The sequence below is a fragment of the Myripristis murdjan genome, chromosome 5, assembly GCF_902150065.1.
Source record: "Myripristis murdjan chromosome 5, fMyrMur1.1, whole genome shotgun sequence".
NCBI classification, from domain to species: Eukaryota; Metazoa; Chordata; class Actinopteri; order Holocentriformes; family Holocentridae; genus Myripristis; species Myripristis murdjan.
Window position 1 is genome coordinate 12556103 of NC_043984.1, and position 24938 is coordinate 12581040.

The following is a 24938-nucleotide window of genomic DNA, read 5'->3' on the forward strand; positions in this document are numbered from 1 at the left end:
ATCTCTTCCTTCTTCTGCTGTGATGCGTCAGTTCATTTAAATTCAGTTCAGCTCTATTATGGAGTTTTTCTCACAGTATGCTGTGAATGTTCTTTTCATTGATGACAATGGGAGAATATGACGCTTATTCTAAGGAGCAACTGTGACCTATTTCCAAGACTGAAAGAGGACATTACACTAAGAAAAAAAGGGACATATAAACAAACACAAAACAATCTATTTCAAAACACCCAATTGGGCCTTTGAATCAATCTGTCTGGTGGGAGATAATGGCAAAGCTGACAGCAAGTACGACATTACACTGGATGAGCAGTCGTGGGCTACCAGAGCAAGAATTACAGACTTTCAGAAATTGCCCCAATCACCTGCAAAGTTAAATGGTGTTTACAAAAGTCCTTCTTGAAATCAACTTGAATGTGTGTAGAGCAAAGACTATGGTAGGTTCAGTAACCTGCATCTACTGTCACTGAAAGGATTTTGAAAGTTACATGCTCACTTCATTTGGACATACAGGCATCTTCCTTCCTTCCATCCCCAAAATCATTGTTATCTATCAGTCGCCCTTACTGCATTGTTTCCTTCCTGCTGCTTATCCCCCCAACCAAAAAAAAAAAAAAAAAAAAAAAAAAAAAAAATGCTTCACATCATGCATTGATTCCTTGGAGTATGTGCTCAGATTTTGGTTTTCTTACAGGAATATGCACACAAATCCCCACAAACAGATCCTTGATACAGAGGGGGTGGAAAGACACTTTGAAAGCCCGCACCATTTGTGGCTCTGAATCGATAGTGCCACCATTTCAACATAAAAGTGAAAAGTGCCTGGCTTTCAAAAACACACCAGCTGAATAACACCCTGCCATGTTGTGTCCTGTGGGATACTTCCACCTGCTCCAAAAGCAATCTATCCCCAGAATATAGATTAGCTGTAGCCAAGACCGGTGATATGGGAAGTGGAAGCCATCACATGTTTGTTCATCAGGATGGGAAACCGAGAAAAAAAAAGGACAAAAGCTGCATCATTACAAAAGTAACAAAGTTATGACACACTTATATTAGTGTGTGGTGAACAAAAGCTCGGGTGCTGATGCAATATTAATTTAACAGGCAATTTTGGGAGTTTGCTTTACTAAACAGGTGTCACACAGAAGTAAAATGGGGAAAATCAATGCCAAATAATATATCACATTAGATTTTATTATATTACTGATTGAATTTGCCAAAATATTAGGGCTTTTTTTTTTTTTTTTGCAGACAGCTGCTAAATCATTATCTCAACAGATGGGCTGTGGTGTTAATACAGCAACACAAAATACTGGCCTCTATGGACCCATGAAACAGTAGGAATAATAATAAAAAAAAAAGGTTGTGGTTTTATGTCTCTGTTAGTGTCTGTATAATCCCCTCTGGACCATTGCAGAGCCTTGATTTAGTTTTGGTTTTGCAGACAAAGATGCATGCTGGTAAAATTGTTAGTGTGTCTCATGTCATGCCCTCACTCTCCTCTCCATCTCTCCCGTCATTCTTCTATCCACTGTGTTCAGTAAGGCAGGAATAAAAATAAGACCAAATAAGGAGAAACGCTGAAAAAAAAGGCTCTCCTTGAGTTAATTTATCTTAGATGTTTCTCATCAAGCGGATAACCTAATTACATTTCCAAGAGTGGTCCGATCAGCAATGCATATCATGCACTCTCTCTTTTTAGTAATTACATCAAATCTGTTGAGCATAATTTCCATCAAACAAGAACTGAGGTGTCTAAAATGGAATAAAACAATTGTCCTCGATATCCGTCATTAGAATTCACGGTGCATACTTGTTACAGTGGAGCAGACAAAAGAAATTAGACTTTTGGAGAGTGTAGGAGCCATTATGTGATTAAATTACCATTCATAATTTTGCTGTCTGGTGCTTTTAGCCTGGATGGTTGCCTGGGTGCGCGGGCTGCCTCTTCCGACTGGGATGTGTGTGTGCGTGCTGTATTGAGCTATTCTTCACCCAAATAGTTTGCTTTTTAGACAGTGCTTTGAGGATCAGTGGAAGTAGGAGAGAGCCAGGGTACCTTCAGACTGTTGCCTTGCTCTTTTATGTTTATTAGATGATCCCTGAAATGACCGACAATATGTTAAGTTTAATGTTTGTGTAGTATTGATCGCTACACATTGCCAACTGCACAGAGGAATCACTTTATGTCAATCATTTTTGACCTGGAAAGGCAATTTGGATGATTTTGAAGCCTTGTATTGTCAAGAAGTTGGGTAAAATATTGATGTACTGCACCCAGTCAAATCTTGGTTTGGCTTACAGTTTTTTTTTTTGGTTTTGTTTTGTTTTGTTGTTTTTTTTAACCCAATGTGATGATCCTTTTCATCTTTCTGTATACAGTAAAAAGGAATCCAGCTCTCTATAAATTACATTTCAAGCTTCCATATCTTCTCTGGTTGAGGCGTATTTGATTTTTTCAAGGTAGCAATCATTTCTGGTTTGTGATAATTTAATCAAACTCTACTGTAGACCCTCACGTCTGTCCAAGTCAGCTGAGGTATTTCTCCCTGAATCTGTGGTTTCATTTGCTGAAACCGTTCACCTTTGGAAAAATGTGCTGAGGTGAAACTGGCTCCGACAGGGTCATAAAACCTCCCCATGCCCCATTCTGCTTCAACATGCTCTTGTATTTATAACTCACAAACCTCGATAACAACAGACGGAGAAGGACATCTAAATTGATCGGGTCGGTTTGTCAAGTTGCGGGAAAAGACCTCTGTAAAAGTGCTGTGGAGCACCAGTTCAAATGTCACCCAGGGTGCCAATAAATCATATCATAACATGCAAACTTCCATTTGTCTCTGCTCCCTTGAAAGCCCATGATTTGTAGTTTGGCTCCACTTTTGTCAGCAGAAACACAGGTCATGCCCAAGTGGGCTATGGCTTGTCTTAGCTTTGAAAATTGAGGTTGTCTCATCTCGAAATTACATGGGTTACAGCTCTCTCAGTTAATCTTTCCAGAGATCACGCTCAGTTTTTAGTCACTGAAGACAACATGCACTGCTGAATAATTGAGATAACAGAGAACATTTGTCTCCCTTGCAGGCCTTTTACTCTTTTAGTGAACCATGCACCTGTTTACTTTTATGAAAGAGACCAGTGAAATACATCTAAACAACTATTCTGTCTAAATATAGGGAGAATAAATCAATGGTAAAGCACACTTTGGTCATTGAATTTCACATCCAAATGCCTCCGCATGATTAGAAAACAAGCGCTTCGGTAGCAGTGACACCATCTACTCCTCGAGGACGCCCTAGCACTCTGGAGATATGCAAATGATTAATCAGAGCTGCTTCAAGGTCAGACACTTGGGTAATTTACATTTCACATGACCATTGCCAAAGCAAATCAATTTCCTAGCCTTAACCTCGTTTCGTGGCTCCAAATGCAGTGAGGTATATTGAGAGGAGTCGACTGCTGGATATTGGTGACAGACTGACTCACTTGGGGGTACTGAGAGGTTACAGCCTCCTACGCTCTTGCACGCATCCTCTGTATGGGGAATCAGATACAAAAAAGTGACAGATATGGAGCAATAGATGAATAACTAAAACCCCCACAGAACTGGGTGCCAGGCAACAGATGCTGATAACTGCCTTAGATTAGGTCCTAGATTGGCGTCGCTCCCGCCAAGACGTCGATGCTATATTTACTGCTTCTTCTCCATCCCTCCTCTGATCATGCCTGCGCTGCCATGGTGTCTCATCGCCACATTAGGTCTGGCATCTACTATGGAGCACCAGGTGTGAAATGGAGATGAAATATTCATTTTGAATAGTGGAATGCAGGCTTTCATATAGGCAGGGGAGAATAAAGCTGAAGTGAAATTGATTGCAGCTTACTGGCATATTCACTCAAAGTTGTTTGGGGTTTGGGTATATAGTCAAAATTGATTGGTTTTATCTTTCGATGGGTCCTGGACCTGTTGGAAATGATCTTGCTGTCACTGTCACAGCACTACAGACACCAAGCTGGTCCATCTACCAGCTTCTACGGGCTGTATTCTTGATCATTGGTGCAGTTATCTTGAAACTTTTACAGTCAAAATATACTTAATTCTTCTACTCCTACTGTGTTGAGCTAAATGTCAATATTCAGAGTTGGATTTAGGAACTCACTAAAGAGAAGGACAACTAAAAAAAATGAGCTATGGACTTCAATAAAACACTCCAGTCAGCGATTATGTCAGCAGAGATAGGAAAGAGAGAAGAGGGAGTTCAAAGGGAAAGAGTGCAAAAGAAAAAAAAAATCTTTGCTGACACAATAAAATTTTGACCTGCCGGTCTTTCTCTTGTAGAAATTATTTGGGCCTCAGCATGGACATTTTTGCATAAAATATAATGTAACTGGCTTATGTAATAGCTGAGAAATACAAACATGTGGAGGCACACAGTGATATTTGTGAAGCAAAAGCATCTGATGGGTTGCTAATGAGAACACATGAATTTGTTATATCATTTTTCTTAACATCCCCACCAACCCCTGTGTCTCCCTCTCTGTGCAAGACCAAACCAATGTGGATGGAAAACTTTATAAATTGTTTGGGAAAAGGAGGCGAGGACACGGCGAGGTTCAGGGGACACAGATACTCCACAGCAGCCAGTCAGCAGGCAGGCAGAGGAGAGCGGCTTAATTGAAGAGCCTGAAATAGAGACTCTCTATTAGGGCTGAAGAGGCTCCCTGCACCAGCAGCCAATCAGGAACTATATACCCTCCGGATAGCAGAGGGAGGGAAAGGGACACAATTATCAAATAGCACAAAGATGCTGCATAATCATAGATTGGAACAGAGCTCTGTCGTAGGAATTGTGCCAATTTATCAGTGACACAACATTTATCGTGGTGTGTATGCATTTTCTGGCAGAATGGTGGACTATTATAGCTCAAAAACGTGCTTGCCTTTGTTCCATACCAAGATAAGATTGCAGTGCAATATTTTGTATTGCATTTGCATTGTATTTTAATGTCTTAATTTGTTTTTATTTCATCTGATGTTGCACAGCACTTTAGGCAACATTTTCTTATATTTAAATGTGCTATATAAATAAACTGAATCATGATTTATGATGTACTGCAGCTAATGCATAAACATAGTAATTTACACTGAGTAGACCAATAGAATGGTTATAACATTACCCATATAACGTTACATTGCTAAAATTACACACAAGTAAAGAAAGCAAGGGTTAAATATTTTTCTCATGCCCGGTTATGGTGTACATCCTTCATTTTGCAGTGTCTCCTGTCTGCATAATCACAGGTGAAGTGACTGTGGAAACTTTGGCTTGAATTGTGTGAGCATTGCTCTCTACTGGCAGCTGATCCATATTACAACAGGGGAAACATCTTGCAAGTGGGAATTAGCCTAGCGTCTTCAGGCTGGCGGTGCAGTGAGTGCAGGACAGTGATGGGGGTTTTGCCACCCTGCACCTGCAACTCTATCAAACAGTTTACAACACGCAGCTGCATCCCCTGACAGTGTCCACCCCACTCCGACAGTGAAGTTTGTGTTATTTCAAAGCACTGCTATTAACATGTGGAAGGTGTGGGATATCTCTCTGTCTCTTTGAAATCACAGAGAAAAACCATGGGGCAAGTTAACACCTGCACCTGCACTTGTTCTGAGAGCTCTTTGGCAGGCAGGAGGATACATTAGAGAGAGTTGGATGCTGGCTGGAAACATCATATTCACTCATCATGCATACTGCTTGCTTTTATAGGGTGAACTGAGAAACCCACTGGTATCACTCCTGCTCTCTCTGTAGGTTTTTTTTTTTTTTTTTTTTTTTTTTTTGTGATTATGCCACCAGATGGCAGCCAGTAATACTATAAACTCACACAACTTGTCATGACTTCAAGGGACACTTTGGTGGAATTGGAATAACTCATATAACAGGGCAATTGAAGGGGGGTGATGCAGCTTATACCACATCACACACCTTGCATTGCCACTATGACAAAGATAATAATATGTAATTTCCCTTGTGGGAAAAGAACAATGGATATTGTACAAATGTAATAGCAATTCTACATACTGTCTATTATATCCCAAGAATGCAAGAATAATCCCAAGAATTTAATAGGGATTTCATCAGAGAAAAAAATACCAAAGTGCAATAAGGTGACAACAAACTCACTATAGAGGATCATATAAGACCCAATGGCAAGATTCTAGGAATCTTTCCAGCCTTTTTCTTCTAGGTATGTTTGGCAAATGCCTGTGTGGGAAATACACTGAACTGTAAACCCAACACGAACTTCTTTAAGAAAGAGCCAGGCGTTAAGAAAAAAAAAAAAAAAAAAAAAAACACTAAACAAAGAAATGCAAGCTAAATCCAAAGAGGTGGGAAGTTGTTGTTCCTGCCCCTTTTTCGAGACCTCGGCCTCTCATTGGCCACCGCTCCAAAGGCGGCGTCTCCTATTGGCTGGCTCGCGTGTCAGCTGAAGCGCACGGGAGCCCAGTGTTCCGCCGCGTCTGGATCCGAAGACGCAAATCAAGTGAAACAAATCTTCTGACAGGAGAAAAAGTTCATGCTGGAGTTTTTGAAGACTTCGGGGGGCCACATGAAGGTAAGCGGGGCTGTAGACAGAAATGTTTCTGTATTTGCAGCTCGGAGAAGACAGACGGCATAGTTTCATCGTTCTTCATCCACTTTTTGCTGTAACAGAGAGAGAGAGAGAGAAAAGATTTGAAGCAGTCAAGGCTGCAGGCCGAGCAACAGTGTATTTGGAGTGTATTGCGGATATCTTCGCAAGTTTAAATGAGAAGAAAAACGGGCTTGTGTCGTGCAGAAATATTTAAGGATATTATTACAGTGTCCTTATGTAACGTCTTTTCAGCGAAGGAGGAATTCAAGAGTGACATGCCATATCCTGTGCCCAGAAGCTATTATAGTTCACTGTTTTTTCTCTGCCTTCTCCTGTGTATGATGGAGACACACGGTTATTAACATAAAGTACATCTCTCTGCAGCCGCTTTAATTGTTGGCACTCTCCGGGTCCTCACTTTCCCGCTGCATGCTGTTTATTTGCTCATATTCATGAATAAACTTAAGTAAGTGCAGCAAGCGAGCGAGTAAGTAGGCAAATACACAAAAATTAGGTTTGCTGCTAAATCCAATTTCTTATCCAGACGTGCATCTGGTCAGCCGTCCTGGGTATCAGCAGAAGGAAGTCCATCAGACTGCTGCTGAGCTGTAGCCTGCTTGATCCTGTGGCTGACCCTCATAGACGCCAAAGTCAGCCTGCAGGGCCAAAGAGATTTCACAGTCTGTTATGTCTCCATGCTGTGACTGCATGACTCTTCACCATGCCCAACAGTCTTGTTTGAAGATGTATGGGGGATTTTTCACATGCTGAAAAAAGTCTGTGATGGTGCTCGAGTGAGTTTTCTGGGTTTAAAGGTTTTAAATGAGTTAATTTAACTGTAAATGAATGATATACCTACTTTTATTGTTTGTATGCTGCAGTAACAACAAGACAGGGTATCACAGCCTGAAATGTCTGTCTGTGAATGAAGATGAGCATTTTACCACCAGAATATCCCAACATATGAAACAAGTGGGTTCAGAGAAAATGCATGATAATGATGAGGATGAGGAGTTTTATTTCCTGTTTGTGCTGGTCCATCCTTGTGCCGCTGAGAGAGAGAGAGAGAGAGAGAGAGAGAATCACAGGCAGCCACTTGAAACCTGAGGGCCTGTAGGCAGGAACAAGAGTGTGTTTGCAGTCAAGGCTACACAGTGTTTTTAATGAGTTTACAATGTTGAAGACCAAGGCACACGGCTGACCAGGCTTAAAACCAACACGGATAAGGGGGATTATGGACACAGGGCTTTCGTCATCGGAAGTGCAGCTGAGAGAACGTGTGAGAATATTTGTATTTCCCATGCTGTCCGCTCTGCGTTTGTGTACCATCAATCTTCCGAAATCTAACCGGGGGATTAGGTGAAATAATATTCAAATGATCCACAACAAACATGGTGGAAAATGTAAGGCTCATGCTGGGCCCGACTTGCCTCTTAGAAGGCAACGCACACTTGCTCAGTGATTACAGCGGCCAGTGAAATTAGCAGCGAGCCTGTAAACCCAAACCAAGGGAGGTGTGTATGCTGCAGTTTAATTTACATTTTACCCATGTGGTTAAGCCACAGACCATGAGTGCTGGTAAAGGCACAGCTAACACTCTGTGGGTCCTCTTTTTCTCAGAGGAGGCTACTGTAATGATCAGGCTGTAGGCGCAGTAAAACAGAGATAGATCTGGAATAAGGAAGAATCTCATACAGATCATAGCTGAGTTCATTTCTCACTTCTGCATACTTAGTATGTGTCACAATGTGCTTACTGAGAAGTAGGCTTATTTTCAGCACAGTTTTTTCCAATTAGCAACGCTATCATGGAGCGATTTGTGGTCAGGCATCTCTTTTTCTGATGCTATCAGAAATGCCTGGGAAATATTCTGCTACAGTAGCTGGTAGCTGAGATATGAAAGCCCCATGGCTCCTGTCTCTCATTATGCAACCAGTGCTCCAAGAGAGCAGCCCACCCCCTCCTGATGACTTCATGATGTGGAAAGTTGTAGTGACCACAGAGCGCTGAGAGGAGAGCGCAGGCCTGCTGAATGAATGGTCGCTGGTTCAGGTACAGATGACAGACCGACAAGCTGGAAAGAGGGAGCAAAAGCTAAGGACTTAAAACATTTTTATACCTTTACACCTTTATAACTTGCAGTCATCCTGAACAGTGGCGTTCACCTAATCCTGCAGGTCCTGCCTACAGTATAAGACGATTCTTGTTTATCAGCATCTGGGATGATATTTCAAAGAAGGGCCTGCACATGTGTTGCATGGCCATAATGTGGTTGCATGTTTGAGGTGTGGACACCACAGGGCTTGTCTACAAAACCAACACAGCTGTGAGATTAGGGTGCAGGGACGCTACAAAGAGACCACATCACATTTCAAACATTTCACTCAAAACACCAAAATCACCAACTCTCAAGGGTCTCATCGTGGAGAGAAAAAATAGTGGAGAAAACTAACAAAATGCTTTGAAATAGGCTAATATGCAGTGAAGAATTTGGTAATAAAGTCAAAAACACAGATGATCAGTCTGTTGGCCTTGTGTCTGCGACAAATATGGTGATTGAACAGCTTGGACGCTGGAGCCGGATCTGTCTGTTTGATATCTGCCCTATCTGTACCTGCTGAACACATGTCCGCTTGTCCTGTTGCCAGGCTTGTGTCGCCTCATTGAGCTGCAACATCCAAAACCCATGAAGAAAATCAAATGGGTCATTTTAATGGAAATTTCAGTGCTCGCTTTTGAAGTGTACTGTTGCGGTTATTAATGCTGATGCAAGCTTCAGCAGCGCCTTATGAGGCCTGCTAGATCATTTGCTTTTTTTTTTTTTTTTTTTAACAGCAGTGGCATTTTGCTTCAGACAGTATTGTTACATTTTGCCAGAGATACGCTGCTGTTCTCATTTGTATCCAAGTTAATATCATGTTCAAAATCAGAAGAAGGAAAGAACAAAAGGCCTATACAGCAGTATAGTGGAATATCACATGTCTAGTTTCTCTTTTTATATGCATATATTTTCTCATTAGAAGTTGAATTTCTTTACCACACATTATGCACACAGGCTCTATTATGCCAAGTGTCTCCCCTCTGAGATAATAAAACATATCCACACATAGCCCACATTTCAGTGGACTACATCAGAGATATCAAATATCTCACTTGTCTAGATGTCTACTTCAGGGGCAGTTGGAGAAATGGGGCTTGCTTCCCAGATGAAATGAAATACCGATCGAAAAACACTTGTGGGAAAAACAAAAGAAAGAACTGTTTCTCATCTTGGAAATGTGTCCTCTTTGGGGTTTATATAAGTGTGGCAAGACGAATTAAATACAGTTCAAGTTGTTTTTATTTTCACCAGCAAAGTTATCTTATCATTCCCATGAGGCAGCTACATTTGCATGAACACTAATAGAGCGAGATAAAATCAATGGGTAAAACCTGATATGGAACCATTCACTCAATCAGTCAGTAAATCAACCACAATGCTTTTTTTTTCCATCTCTTGCCCTAGCAGTCCAAACTGAACATGGAGAGTTTGAGTAAGCCAGAGTTGCTGATGCTCTTCAGCATCCTGGAGGGAGAGCTGGAAGCCCGGGACCTCGTCATCGATGCCCTCAAGGTAAATATCTGCCCAACTAACTATAATGTCAGCAGTGGTACAGTAGGCATCATATGTGGCGTAAAACTGTAAGCTGCCTTAGGAACAGGCCATGCACTTAGGGTTTAATGTACATCTGTACCTCTGTGTAAAGTGTATAGGGTGCAGACGTGGTCATAAATACTCCCACTGCGCTTAAGTCAAGGATGTGGCAACAAAGATACTCAGCACAAGAATGTTAATATGGAAAACATGGAGAGAAGGAAATGAGCTAAGGTAGTTGAGATTTAACCCATGTAACCCTGATGAAGGCAGTTATTTCCTGTTTGGGAGGGGAAAAAAAAAACAAAAACAAAAAAAACAAACCTATGCTGTATTGTTGCTGTCCGGTGAAAACCTTGTATCTCCAGTATTGATTTCCATATTTTAGCTGAATTTGAGTATTTACATGCTCCTCCATGGGTTAGGCCAGTTCCACATCTCTTGACATCTTTACAAAACTAATGATAGACACTGAAAAATGTACAGTTGTCATCGAAGCAACAAGAATGTTTTCCTTAGTTTCTGAAAAGTTGACATTATGGCGATACAAGGCTTTGGTTGGACAGCAGTGATATGTGAATGAATACACAAGCTTGTGTATAGGGAGCAGAATTAATTTTTTGGAGCGTAGTCATCCATTTCATGACCTTAATTGAGCACAAGCACCTTAGTCAATTTGAATTTAAGAGCCACTTGGAGTAGTCATGATGTCGACGAGACGCTCTGTCTGCTAACCACACGTTTAGTTTCTACTGTAGGATGTGTTACACAGACAGGATTAGTCCTGCGTTTCGTTTACAGGATCACTGGGCTATTTTCCCACACATATTATTCAAGCTGTGTCCTGTAAACCCCACGTCATTGCCATGCTTTCTGTAACTGCTTGCATGGTTGACAGGATGTTAATGTCACTGAAGTGCAGGAGTGGCATGACTAAACACAGTTTAGTAACAGCGTAAGTATGACAGTGTTGTGAAATCATTAATGATAGGCAGAGAACATATCTGTGCTTTAAGATGTCTTGGCCCGAAGCCTTTAACTATACCACAAACTCTATATTGATAATTATTTATTAGTTTTAGAGCAGTTAAGTTCTTGGAATGCCGTTGAGTTTCCTGGTGTAAAATGCACCGTTGGAAGAACAAACTAGTGGAGCGAGGCAGCCAGCTAAGCAGAGAGCAGCAGTCTAGTTCAAAAGGCCCTACTGCTGAATGTTCATGTGTTGTGTCTAGACCGCATTCCTACATCTCTCCTGGGATCTGGCCATCTAAGGCAAGAAGAGTTACAGCACGCTGGGCGCTTGATGACTCAAAGTGAGGGAGGCTAGGAGTGAACAAATAAACATCGGCCTTAACTGGAGCTTGAGGGGAACATGGCTACATTTCTTTCACGGCTCTACCAGCACACAGTGGTAACCCACTCAGGGCAGCGGCTGGATCAGTGCTGCAGTGTTGACTGTTTTTGGTGCTGTAATTAAGGGTACAATCACTGGCTTGTGTGAGAAATTCTGTTTGATCCATTTTGGAGGCCTATAGGTATACTCACTGTACTGTGCAGCAGTGTTAATTTAGTCACCCAAAACTGTGGCTAAAATATTTCCCCTTTTTGCATGTGGATGAAGATGATTAAGACTGACTAAAATATCTTGAGAAAACAACAAAACCCAAACTAAAAACTAAATTCCTTGTAGTTAAAGTTGACAACAGCGTAATGAAACAAAAACATTGGTCACTGAATCAAGTTTGTTTTCTCCGGTATCTCTCTGTCCAGTCATATATTTATGAAGAATGAATTAAAGTTTACATGGCATGAATGGTGGCCCTTTCATTGGCTAAATTTGGTTTCCCAGCATGTCTTTGCACGCTGCAATCGCATACCATTTACTCAAATTGCAGCATTGGACGTATAGGGTTGTCTATTCCCAAGTCTAGGAAGGGTTAAAGGGTAGAGTTATTATGTATAATACAAGCAAGCAGTACAGTGTTACGCCTATAAATAGAATGACTGAATTATGACTGAATTAAAATGACAGAGACAACTAAGAGAGGCAGAGATTTAGTCGGCCAGACTAGACTACTTGACAGTGGCAAGGTATGTACAGTGTGCCAGTATTTTGTTTTATTTTCACTGTCCTGCAGGATTTAATCTCTTTTTCCAAACCAGTTAGCAAGGTAAACCCAGCACTTCATACCGTTCGGCTGGTTTGCTGTGGAGGAACTGGCAACAAGGAATCTTGGGTCTTGCCCTTACTTGAAAGTTGTAATCAGTGAAACATCTCTTCCACCAGTGAGACTGCATGTGAACCTCAAGTAATTAGAAAAATAGGCCCAGTCATGTTGCTCAATGTGTCACCACCACACTCAATGCCAACAGCTCAACCAGAAATCACCTCAGCAATAATGCCAGAGAAGTTTTTTTTTTGTTTTGATTTTATTTAACTGCTCATCTATTCACAAACTCTTTGTTTCTTTTCTTTTTTGTACTTCTCTCCTTTACTCTCGGTTTTTTCATTTCTGCATCTGGTTAAATATGTGAAAAGTGGCAAGTTTTCACTCTCCGTTCCCAAGATTCTTCTCAACGCTCTGCCAAGGTTTAACACCAAGTGCAGGATGTCAGGTTAATGATGTGGTTTTTCTATGGTCTTTATATATTCAATTATACAGAACTATCAATGGCATTCTAACCATCCGCTGCATTTTTCCCCTTGTGACTCACTTCTGCAGCTGCTCACTTCTCCTCATGCTGTGGCTTTCAAAAGGAAGTGAGTTTCTGGCAACGCTCATGTTTGGCACACAAAGCCCTGCAGTGATCCAGTTAGTTCCTTTGCTCTGGGAGGAATACCAGTCTTTACTTTAAGTTCAAAGGGGACTGAAAATATGGAAATGAGCCTTTAATCAACTGTCAACTTCACATGCCATGGTCAGGCAGATATTCCAAAAAAATGTACCTCAGACAGTTTTACTTTGTCTGTCGTTTGGCAGCGGGGCAGCTCTTTACTTGAGGGAAAAAAAAAAAAAACAAGAAAACAAAAACAAACAAATGGCCATAGTCCTAGCTTTTAGATTCATCCATTGATTGTACTCAGTGCCATCAATTTTGTTTAGGTAGTAAAAGTATTTCGACCAAAAGCTGCTTTATTTTTGGCCACAAATTCGTTTGTATAGGCACACCACTGTATGTTGGTCATTTAAACAAAGAGCAGGGTTTAGGACAGGACAAATTTTAGAAATTTTCACTGTTGCTGGCAACTCATTAGGACTTAAACTGTTTAAAAAATAAGGTGTGATTGTCAGTGTTGGATGGCACAAACTTTTCTTTATTAGATGCACTGTCAACAGCAATGAGAAAGATGTATACTCCTTTAAGTATAGATCCTGGCATTAAGAGTACATAGCTATCAGTGTACATTGCATTCAAATGCATAGGACGCTGTAGTTAACAAATATACAAGTATTCTCCTCAGCAGTAAGCCCATCTACTCACCAATATCTGCTACTGAAAGTGTGCAGACATTTCACAGCATAAGATGAGATGGATTTGAACCAATGCAATCATTGGCACATAGACGGCTCCCCAAGCAAGAGCACCTGGAGTGCCAAGTGCTGAAGCCAGGACTTTATTCATAACAGACAAGGACATGAAAAGTAGAAAATGATGCTTGAAAACTGTGCACTGAGTGTTTTTGTGTATGGTTCACGTATAATACGATGGAGAAAATAAGCTCCGGTGGTTTTGGGTGTTAAACATAAGTCATGTCAGGAATGTGTTTCCTGTCATCTCTCTTTTCACTCCCTCAACCCTCTCAGCAGTGGAGGATGATGGAGAGGCAAGGCAAGGCAAACAGCCTCCCTTTGTGCTGCGTACGTGCACGTCTGTATGTGCATTCAAGGACGGGGGGAAGAGACAGAGAGCTAGACAGACAGAGTCTGTGTTTATGAGTGAACTTTTGTGTGCATGTTTGCGTGTGTGTGTGTGTGTGTGCACGTATGTGTGTGTGTATGTGTATGTTTGTGTGTGTAATAGAGTTTATGTATGAATTCAGAAAAACCTTAGAATTCAAGGACTAGTTTTCCAGTCATGGAAAACTCATGGAGACTGAATAAATTAATTAAAAGCCAAGGAAAACGGTAAACAGTAGCAGACATTGTGAAAATACTGCAACTTCTTTACAAAGTTACAAAACCTGCATTTAGGAGGTATTTTCTCTACTTCTCACATGCATTTCTTAAGACATCTAGTTGTAATGATTCCCAGATAAGCCCACTCTTTTAAACAAATCCCAATCAGCACCGTTTTTCCTTGCTCAAGTGGCACTACTACATTCAGCTGCCATTTAGGGGGACTTTAGTGACTGAGTATATTCTTGCAACATGGTTGTTAATAATGGAAACCCTGATCTAAGCTTAATCATCTATGCTAGAAGTGACACTTTAGAAAACAGAGTCAGTCACCAGTGGGAACAGGAAATGAGCTTCAAGTTAATTCTTTGCAAGATAAAGAGCTCTCTTCAGTGCCCAGCTTTTAGAAAAAGGAGGAAAAATATTTGACAGTAATTCTAACAAATTGATTGATATCATTGATAGCATTTCTCAACTTCTGTCATTTCTAGCTTCATCATTGAAGAAAACTATGTAAATACTGAATGTGTTCAAAGAAGTCCTTTCAGCAAAGAATATCATGCTCCCTCTTTGCATCCCAACAGGTAGTGACACTGTAGCGCCAAGGTCCTTTTCTGTTCTCTGTTGCTGACATGTGTATGTGCATATGTATGTATGTTTCAATCTGCACTGTAAGTTAGTGAGAACCAGCTCTGTTCATTATTTCAGACATCCTGCATCACACATATAACTGCAGATGAGGTGCTGAGTGGTCATCGGGCTCCAGACAGCGCCCACATTTGAGATGCATTTTTAAAAAATCTCCTGGGCTCACTGTGTTTTCCTGTTTCACCCCTGCATCCTGTTTGATCCGCCTTCACACCGTCCCCAATGGAGCAGATCAGATAACAGCAGCAAAGCCTCACAGCCGTGCTCTCTCCTCATTGTGACAGTGAAGCTCATACTCTAGAAGAGGACCATCACAAAATTGGCCACCTCTGTCTATAGCCATCCATTCTAACTCAACTAATTCCAGCAAGAATTGGAGGGAGGAGGTTGAATGAGTTGGTTTCTTAAAGCCAGTGTTATGTTGGAATAGCTAAAGCTGGTTCAGTTCTCTACTTGATATGATTATGGATGTATGGGAGTATTGTGTCTTTTAGTTCTCAATCATGTCAAGCTGTCAATAAGTAAAAGACTTTAATTGTTGGCCTGATTTAACTGGATGATACAGAGCAGAATTCAGAAACAAATTATACTTTAAATTTGTTCTCTGTCTCTGTTACTCCAGTTTGAAACTATAGTGTTATTTGTGTAGGTGGTTATTACTGCAACGCATGTGCTGTAGTTAGACTGTAAATCCCCTAGTCAGAGGGCTTATAGATGGTTATACACTGTAAGCCAATAGAAAGGGATAAATATTGCCTTACATACCCAGCCATACGCTAACTACACACTAAACTTTTCAAGTGATCTTGGTATCAGTCATCAGGAGCCCTGCCGTCACCCTGCCGGGGAGGATGCCGTCCGCTCTAATCTCTTGATCCTCTTTTGTTGAAACCTTGTTAAGACATATTGCCAGCTTCCCTGTGGCTCTCCTTTTTCACGGCCGGCCCAAAGGCATCTGCTGAACCTGAAATGACTTGCTGATATTATCCCGCCATTGTCAAGAGTTCAACAGAGTACAGGTCTGCCTTGGCCAGGGCCCAGTCCACAGCAGCTGTCCTGCTCAAGACAGACAGACGCACACCATCTGCTGCTCCTGACTCCCGCTAGCAGCCTTTCTCTTCTCGTACTTTTTATGCAGCTCCTTGCTATTCTCTCTCTCTCTCTCTTTCTCTCTCTCTCTCTCTGTCTCTCACTCTGTCTCTCACTCTCTCCCATCAACTAATTTGACTGAAGAAGATCACTTTTGTTTACCTCTGGTGCAGCACTTGATTTCCTGTTTAGATGGCTACTGATAGAGTATTCCCTTTGCTTTGTGGGGAGGGAAATGACAGCACACTGTAGGAGCTGAAAACACATGACAGGGATTACAGTTATCAAAGTAGCTCATGAAAGGACTCTGACTTCAGAGCCTGCAGTCAGGATGTTGTTAGTTTACAGATCAAATTACGATTCTCCTTGCTCAAATTAATTTTGATGTAGGACCGTAGTTGGGGCCTAAATCAATTTCATGACCAGCTCCAGTCGAGTCTGAGTCAAGACCAGGTCCAAAGTGGGTCAAGACCAAGTCAAGACTGAAACCAGAGCAAATAGAGTCGTATTCCACTAGAGCAAGACCAAAATAGACAGGAAACAGAACATGTTTAGATCCCACATTAGTACAACTGATGACACAACTAAGTAGTTTCTTCAGGATCAACAGAGATATAGATTTAGCTGTAGGAGCTTGTACTATACCCTTCAATGATTTTGACCATTGACACATACATTTGAGGACCATTACAAATTATACACTTCAGTGTTTCTAGTGCCAGGGAAAAGATAAGTAAAGGTGGACCAGGTGAAGAAAAACATATTTTGAAAGTGTTTTTATATAGGAAAATGTTAAGGTATTATCTGGAGTGGCCCTGGACCAAGAGCCCCAGTCCAAGTCAAAATCCAACTTGTTAGAAATTTTTTCTTTACAATGGACTCAGACCCTACAGCCATATTGCAAGCTTACTGTGAAAAAAGGGAATGAAACAAAAGTATGTATCAGTCAGGGCTGCTGATCCATGAACAGTTTGACTGCATAGTATTAATAATGATAATTATTAACAGCACTTTTCTTAACAAGGCCACAAGGTGCTTTCCATTAAAATGGAAAACAGTTAAAAAAAAAAACAAACAAAAAAAAAAAAACAATTTAAAATCAATAAAATAACATTAGGGTTAACATTAAGATACTACAAAGGTCTTTTTTTATATAAACATGAGTTTTATAAGATATTTAAAGAACCATACCAGTAATTTTGCATGTTTGGTTCCACAAAATGTGTATTTTAGAACGCGGATATCATTTTTCTTATCTTTTGTCCAGCCATTGGTTTCCATTCATTCCACTATGATACGAAAATGAACTTTCAGAGACTTCAGAGAGTATTCCATCACCGTGATAAAGTCATCCACCTTAGTTTTCCTAAACACAGCAGCACTGTTGTGTTTTGATGACTTGAACTTTGGTGGAGTGATCCCCTTTCTCTGAAAAGAGTCCCTGGGGAAATGTTTGCTTTCTACAGCCAATCATCAGTTCTGTGGTTTATGAATGGCAACAACTTTGTTAGCCGCAGAAGAAGAACATTATATGGTGGCTGTTTCAACCAAAAATGTAATTTTAAAAATGGAGGGATTTTGATTATACGTTGAGAATTTTTTAGTACTCTCACCTGATTTTCAAAGTGGTTTATTGCAATGTAAATTGTATTCAAAATCACTGGTATGGTCCTTTTAAAAGAGGAGCACTGAGCTGACTAACCTAATCCCATCAAACAGGCTTTTCCAGAACAAGCTCAGTCTCCCTTGGTGACCAGCCTGGACCTCAGCACTATACCGCCACATATACAGTGTAACAATCTGACCACTAAAGAACAAAGCAAATAACTGCTCTAATGAAATGTAAGTCAGTAAATACAAAACACTACCATTATTACACTGCCCGTCTCAACGGCTCACTCTCCTCTTTTCACCTGTAGGCCCAGCGCAAGGAGCTGTACATCCAGGAGCGCTATGGCAGGTACAACCTCAGTGACCCTTTCCTGGCCCTGCAGAGGGACAGCGAGGCCGTGGGAGGCCAGAGCAAAGAGCCAGGCTGTTCTTCCTCCACCTCCAACCCTCTGGTGGTTCTCAAGCTGGTGGTGAGCCACTGCAGGAGGATGCAAGAGAAGATGCTGGCCCAGCTGGCTGCAGCTGAGAGCAGGCACAGGCGGGTGGGTCTGGGTGTGTGGCTCTTGGTTTGGTCGTGGGTAGCTAAAACCTGTGGGAAATAAAACTTCACTCCAAAGGCAGAGATCATCCAAAAAACATGAGAGAGGAGGAGGTGACCAGTGCAGCACAATGCCAGCTGAGCATGACAGTTTGTTGTTGACCTGAATAACATGAATTAGTGGCGCCTGTAGATGTATATATAAGCTGTTCATTCAAAATGTATCCTGTGAGAGCATACATGTACAGCAAGGCGATTCAATGACTAATTCAGTTGGGTCAGATTTTAAAACCAGGCAATGTAGATGGACCACACTTTTTAAGTATCCTATTGAAAACCTTTTTTTCTCAGCTTTTGGTAATTGTAATACACAAATGAATATATTAAAAATAGCAGTGGTTATTGTTTCACTTTTGAAATATATATACTTTTGGAATATATGTATCTGACCCAAGCATATCACAAAGTGCAGAAACAGGATAAAAAAAGAACTATCAATGAACAGAATCATGACAAGTGGCAGTAACAGTAACTTATAACTCTATCTCTCTCTACCCCTCTGTGTCCCACGTTAGGCTACACAATAACATTGCTATTAACAATTTTTTTTTTCATAAAATATGATTACAAAATAGCTAAAATAGCTGTTAAAATAGCCTATTTAAGTCAAGCTCACTGAGCCACTTGGAAGTTGATTCTGGGCTGATGTGGCCCACAGGCCACCAGTTAAATAGGCCGTGTATACAAGGTGGAATGCACCAGTGGAAATATAACACCTATTTTTTTTTTTTTTTTTTTTTTTTTTTTTTACTGCAGATGTGAACAGTTTGCAAAATTGTAAAAATGATTGAAATGATTTTGTAACAATGCTTTTAGGTTCAGTTGTCAGATCTCCAAACTGTAATTTGGTGTTTTCTGACTATGACTCAGCGTTTTATGCTGCCAGATCACTGTAGCAAATAATGAATTCCTCTTTATAAAGCTTTATAAAATAGTCTTAGTCCTGGTCAAAATAGTCAACCACAAAATTGAAAAAAGGGTCAACGGTCATACTTATTTTTTGTTTAAAAATGAGCTAAACTGTTTGGTTTGTAAACTCAGCTGCCAACAGCGCCTTTGTTTACAGTGTAGTAATCACGTTGCTTCAAAGTAACCATAATTGGCTGTAATATTTAACAGACCAAACAGTTGAGAGAGAATTTCATTTGCGTCCCTCTGTCTCCCCGCTGTGTTCGCATTAGGTCATTGCAGATTTGGAGGAAGAGAAAAGGCGGCACGCTGAGGACACAGCAGAGGGAGATGATGTCACCTACATCCTGGAGAAGGAGAGGGAGCGCTTACAGCAACAGGTGTGCTGTTTAAAACAAGTGTGATTAGGTTCAGATTTATTTGCCCCAGGTGGACAACTGTTTTGCAGCATGGTGAACACATAGAGAAAGCAAATACTGGCAAAAAAGTACATTGGACGCTGAAAACATTAAATGGACCCAAAACAAAAACTAAAAGCTAAAAAACTAACACTGTGCCATGAATGGGTTAATGCTTTCATTGATCATTGGTCATTGTTGGGAGTAACGTGTTACAAAGCAACAACTTAATTTAAAGGATTAGTTTTAATTTTAAGTATTACACTAACTGGTCTGAACGGAAAAGTGACAGAGATCTTTCAAGGTCATCCACCCTCTCCTCCAGATTATATTATTTTTGAATGATATTGATTCTCAGCAGAGGGAATATTACACAGTGGCTGAGAGGGGTGGAGATATGCCCCGACCAGTCTTCCTCCTCATTTGTATTTCTATCCACTGAATGCAGTACATTTATAGACTGATTGAAGTCACAGAAACTACTCACCATTTTGGAATATAATTCTGTGTTTCATTTGAAGGGTCCTCCATGCGCTCGACAATGCTGCAATTACAACTATCATAAATAATGTTGATAAAAATCTGCTACTGACTGCAACTGTATTGAGTAGTAAAACCTTGACCGAGTGAGTTGCAATAGATCTGGTGTCAGCGTTGAATTGAACTGGAGTGGCTTTAAAAAATCCCACATACAATAAGCCGCTGAGCGGGGCTGACAATCAGTCTTAACGAAAATATTCTACAGATTACTTTCAAAATAACAAAACACTTAATCAGTAATACAGCAGTATACTCTCTAGTTGAAAAACTGTTCCGCTCCTCTGTCTCAACAGGTGTCTCTTAATTATATAAACAAAATTCTTGCAGTATTATCAGTAACCCAAGGGGGAAGCAAGGCATATAAATAATCATAAATCATTCAATATACACATTCAACCATACCATGTTTAACATAGCTTGTTTGTATACCATTTTATATTTTAGTTTCATCCATTAATCTCCCATTTTCCCAAATTTTATCTATAAATCTATTCAGCTCACAAGCCATTATGCCTTCACCATCAAATGTGACCTCATGAGTAGGCTTAAAGTAGAAGAGTAATTAAAACAAAACAAAACAAAAACATGTACTGACAAATAAGTTACCAATTCCATTATCTCTTTTGCACCCTACCCATAAATTAGATAATGATTATGTTGTGTATTTTGTGTCGGCAGCTGGAATTTGAGCGAAGCCAGGTCCGGCGTCTGGAAAAAGAACAACGGCGAATTACTGACCAGCTAGAGGAAGAGCGCGCTCAGCACAAACAGCTCTCCTGTGCTTTGGCCAAAGAGTGCAAATGGGCCAGTGCCCGGGCCCTCGAGGAGGGACACCGGCTGACTGAACTGGGCCGGAAGCTGGACAAGGTATTATCACTGTGAATCCTATTAAAGCCATATATTTCATTTATTTAATTTTCCCTCTGTGCAAGTTACAAACAGTAGGCTAGGCCGGATTGCTCTTGGTTAATAACAGAGTGCTTGTGATTCAGGAGAAGGAGACCTCTCAGGCCCTGAGGAAGGAGCTGGAGGAGGAGAGGAGGAAAGCTCTGCAGATGGAGGCCAGGGTGGAGGAGCAGCTGGCCGAGTTCGACACTGAGCGAGAGCAGCTCCGTTCACGCCTGAAGAAGGAGGAGGCTCACTGTTGTCAGCTACAGCAACAGGTGTGAACTCATGTTCATCAGCCATGTGGCGTTTGAACACTGTGCATACTATAGATGGATATTCCCTTTTTTTGGTGTGCATTTAGTATTGTGTCTAAGCATTTACTGATTAACATTCATTTCTGGAATGTCATGGAAGTTTGAAACATCTTTTCAGACTAGGAAAATCAGGGAATATAATAAACCCATAAAGTCATGGAATATCATGGAATTGAATAGGTAACTAGTTATTACCAAAGATATCTCATCATTTTGATTAAGGTATTATATTCCATTTACTTCCTATGTTTATTTGAGCACAGACTACCTGAAACATTGTTCTTGTTAAAGAGCTTGTACTAATGAGAAGCTACAGTTGATATTTTTGGTTTTACTGCATAGCATGGTTTCAAAATGTCCCAACATACTGTACTCCCCCCATTGAGTAATAAATTGAATAGACTAATGCGTCTGAAGTGTGTTAAAAAATGGTCAAGAAAAAAACATATTTTACATTTGGATATTGGAAAGACATTGAAAAGTCAAGGAATTTTTAAGTCAAGTGGGAACCTTATATTAAATTAAAGATATTAAATCTCATTTTATTTCATCCACTCTCCAACGCCCTATCATTTGACCAGCAAATGTATCCTTTAATAACAGCTAAAGTGTGTCTCATCTCATTCTCCAATCAGATAGAAGAGCTCAAGAGGAAGCTGGAGGCGGCAAATAAAGTGGGCGAGGTGAGGGAGGAGGTTACAGCATCAGTGGAGGGAGGAAGAAAAGAGGAGTGGGTCACAAAGGTTCCTCTGCCAAAGACTGTCACAGAGACTATTAAGATTGAGGACCTGGAGGAGGAGGAAATCCGCCCACCTGCCCAGCCAAAAGTCAATGGTCACCATTGTTTAGTGGAGACCAGTGGGAGCCACGGCCCTCACAGCACCCCTTCAGGGAAGACGTGTGTAGAGAACGGAATTGAAACTGGCAATTCTGTAGCTCAGACCTCCCTCTCTCCCTACAGTTCCAGCCCCTCCACCCCCACTCCTACCCCTACTCTTCCCCCCTCCTCTCCAGTCTTGGCTAAACACCCACCTGGCAGCCCGGTTCTTGGGAACTACCAGGCCTCCTACCAGGCTGGCATCAACCAGCGCTTCCATGCGGCACGCCACAAGTTCCAAGGTGCCGGGGATCTCGAGCCTCAGTCGCAAATTACCCAGCCTGCTCGTCCCCACTCTCCAAAGGACCCCTCCAGTGTGTCCAGCCCCTCTCCAGATTCCAGCCCGGTCAAGCAGATGGCCCGTAGCACCGTCACCCAAGCCCTGTCCCGCTTCGCTACCGTCCAGCAGAATGCCACACCGAAGCTCTCCACAACAAACAACTCACCCTTTGGCACAGACTACCGCAACCTGGCAGCCCCCCTGTCCCCAGTCATTGGGAGGGCCGCGGGCGCTCTCCCCCAGGGAGTCCGATCACCCACCATCCCCAGGGCGGACAGGGGAAATCCTCCACCCATCCCACCTAAGAAGCCTGGGCTGGCCCAGGCCCCTCCCTCCCCAGCTGCAGTGCCCAGGTCTGCCAACCATTTCCCTGACAGTTCCCTCTCAGGCAGCTGTGGCCTTACCTCCAGCCAGGAAGGAGTCAAAGAACTGGACATGGTGGTTTCTTCCAATTAACCAGTTAACTGATGGGTCAATTAATTAGCTAGCTGCTGCCCTGCTCGTGGCATAAGGGCTTAATCCTTATCTCATCATTTTGATTAAGGTATTATCTTCTGTTTACTTCCCATGTTTATTTGAGCAGAGAGACTTCCTCAAACACTGTTGTTATTTGTATTTATTTGATTTTTTTATGCAGTTTTCTAATGTAAAGCACTATTAACTATTTTCTGTTCTTGTTAAAGAGCTGGTACTAATGAGAAGCTACAGTTGATATTTTTGGTTTTATTGCATGGCATGGTTTCAAAATATCCCGACAATACTGTCACAGTATATTGTTATATTAACAGTATCATCAGGTTTTGATGGTGTCATTTTTCCCAAAGAATAGAAATCAATATATCAACTACAGTGGCACAGTTGTTCATTCAATATTTTATCTCAAGTATTTTGCTTATTATAACAAGTAATCCTTTGACCAAATGTAACGAATAGTCTGTGTAGCCTTCCATGGACCAACGTACATTGTCTTAAGTATGCACTTGTGACTTTTATAAGAATGTATAGTTTATTTTAAAAACTTTCCTCAGTTTTTAATGTATGATAGGTTGTACACAGCAGATACAATCTAGTTCAGTGTTTATACTATGTTTTCATCATGTTTTATTAGTAGGTTAGAAGTGAGATTTTTTTTATATCGCATAGATTTAAGTTAGACTCAGTACTTTTTTTCTTCATCTTTTTGTTCCGAAAAATAAAAACATAAACATATAGACTTAAACTGTATGCAGTCACCATTGCACATGGGTTAGCATAAGTGTTGAATGATGTGTTTGTCATTTTTGGAATGATGGAAATTACTGTATTTTATAGTTAATAACGGCTTTGTCAGTTATCATAACTCTCGTGTTTGTTATCATTCCTTTTTGCTAATTATTTTACAGTATTATATATGTTGGAAAATGAGTGAATTAATAAATTCATCTTAGAAATTGTTGTGTCCCTTATTTGTTTATCCTCATTTTGAGTGCATATGTGCATTTAGATCTAAGTTCATTTTCCTATTTTCAGTAGAGCACCTTCAGATTATGCATATTGATGATACGAGACGCTGCTCAGCTGTTTGTGAGAAAATTGTCCAAAGCCATTGGAATAAACCACATGCTTTCTCAAATCAAATGTTATCCTGCTTAAATTCCAGTGTTGTAGTGCTGTGTGGCTGAACAGTCTCCTCTAGGGGTCAGTGTCTGATAAGCAGCCTACAGCAGGTGATCGAATGCAGAGAGCCATGATTTGTGACTCCTCAGGTATTTGACATTTAACATTTCCCAAATGATGACAAATAATTTAGCACTAGTAGAGATGACGGTATAGGAAAATATAGCATTCACTAAGTGGGCAGTAACCATCGTCATATCTGTGTTCTGTATGGCTTTGCTCTGTGGATGTTTTTGAATGTATACCCCATAAAATGCAGCACATCCCTGGCCAGGACCCTTTTCATTTCTATGTAACTAATAGATACTATGCATTAATTCTATGTCAGGCCTTATAATCTATTCACAGTAAAAATAGATTTTTCAGTGAATTTTCAGTTGGGAATAAATGAAGATTACACATACACCCTCCTATATAACCTATGGACATACAGGACCTATGAAGTTCCATTGATGATTATTATATTTAACCATCCCTTTCAATCAGATACAATGACACCCCATTTTCTGTGCACTGCGCTGTTATGAATACATACAATACAATAAGCTTTGTACTACTTTGCATTTGTGACCAGGGAGTCTCCACGGAGAGAGAGGCTCAGCCCCTGCCTTGCTGGGAATCACAGTGACATTATGAAACCCTTAAATGGTCTGAAACGCGTGTTGTTGTGCACCTCATCAGGTGGAATGTTGCTTCAGCTATAAACACTAAAATTGTCCACTTGTAATCTTGTGGTATGTTT

At 40.9% G+C, this 24938-nt stretch overlaps 1 protein-coding gene across 2 annotated transcripts; it reads left to right on the top strand.

Annotated features, from left to right (window-relative positions):
- Positions 1 to 6527: 6527 nt before the first annotated feature.
- On the top strand, positions 6528 to 23957 carry LOC115359964 (CTTNBP2 N-terminal-like protein). 2 transcript variants are annotated; one of them, XM_030052674.1, is made up of 7 exons: positions 6528 to 6618; positions 10142 to 10249; positions 18045 to 18278; positions 19516 to 19623; positions 20860 to 21048; positions 21174 to 21344; positions 22019 to 23957. In XM_030052674.1, exons 1-7 carry the CDS (start codon positions 6580 to 6582, stop codon positions 22994 to 22996), a joined length of 1827 nt encoding a protein of 608 aa, XP_029908534.1. In that variant the 5' UTR covers positions 6528 to 6579; the 3' UTR covers positions 22997 to 23957. The 2 variants fall into 2 exon arrangements, with proteins under 2 accessions (XP_029908534.1, XP_029908535.1); XM_030052675.1 differs by having other exon boundaries at positions 6539 to 6618; positions 10145 to 10249.
- Positions 23958 to 24938: the final 981 nt, after the last annotated feature.

Coding starts and splice junctions, on each gene's coding strand:
- LOC115359964 (XM_030052674.1), top strand. CDS start 6,580: ATGCTGGAGTTTTTGAAGACTTCGGGGGGCCACATGAAG. Junction 10,250..18,044: donor TCGTCATCGATGCCCTCAAG/GTAAATATCTGC, acceptor TTTCACCTGTAG/GCCCAGCGCAAGGAGCTGTA. Junction 21,049..21,173: donor TGGGCCGGAAGCTGGACAAG/GTATTATCACTG, acceptor CTTGTGATTCAG/GAGAAGGAGACCTCTCAGGC.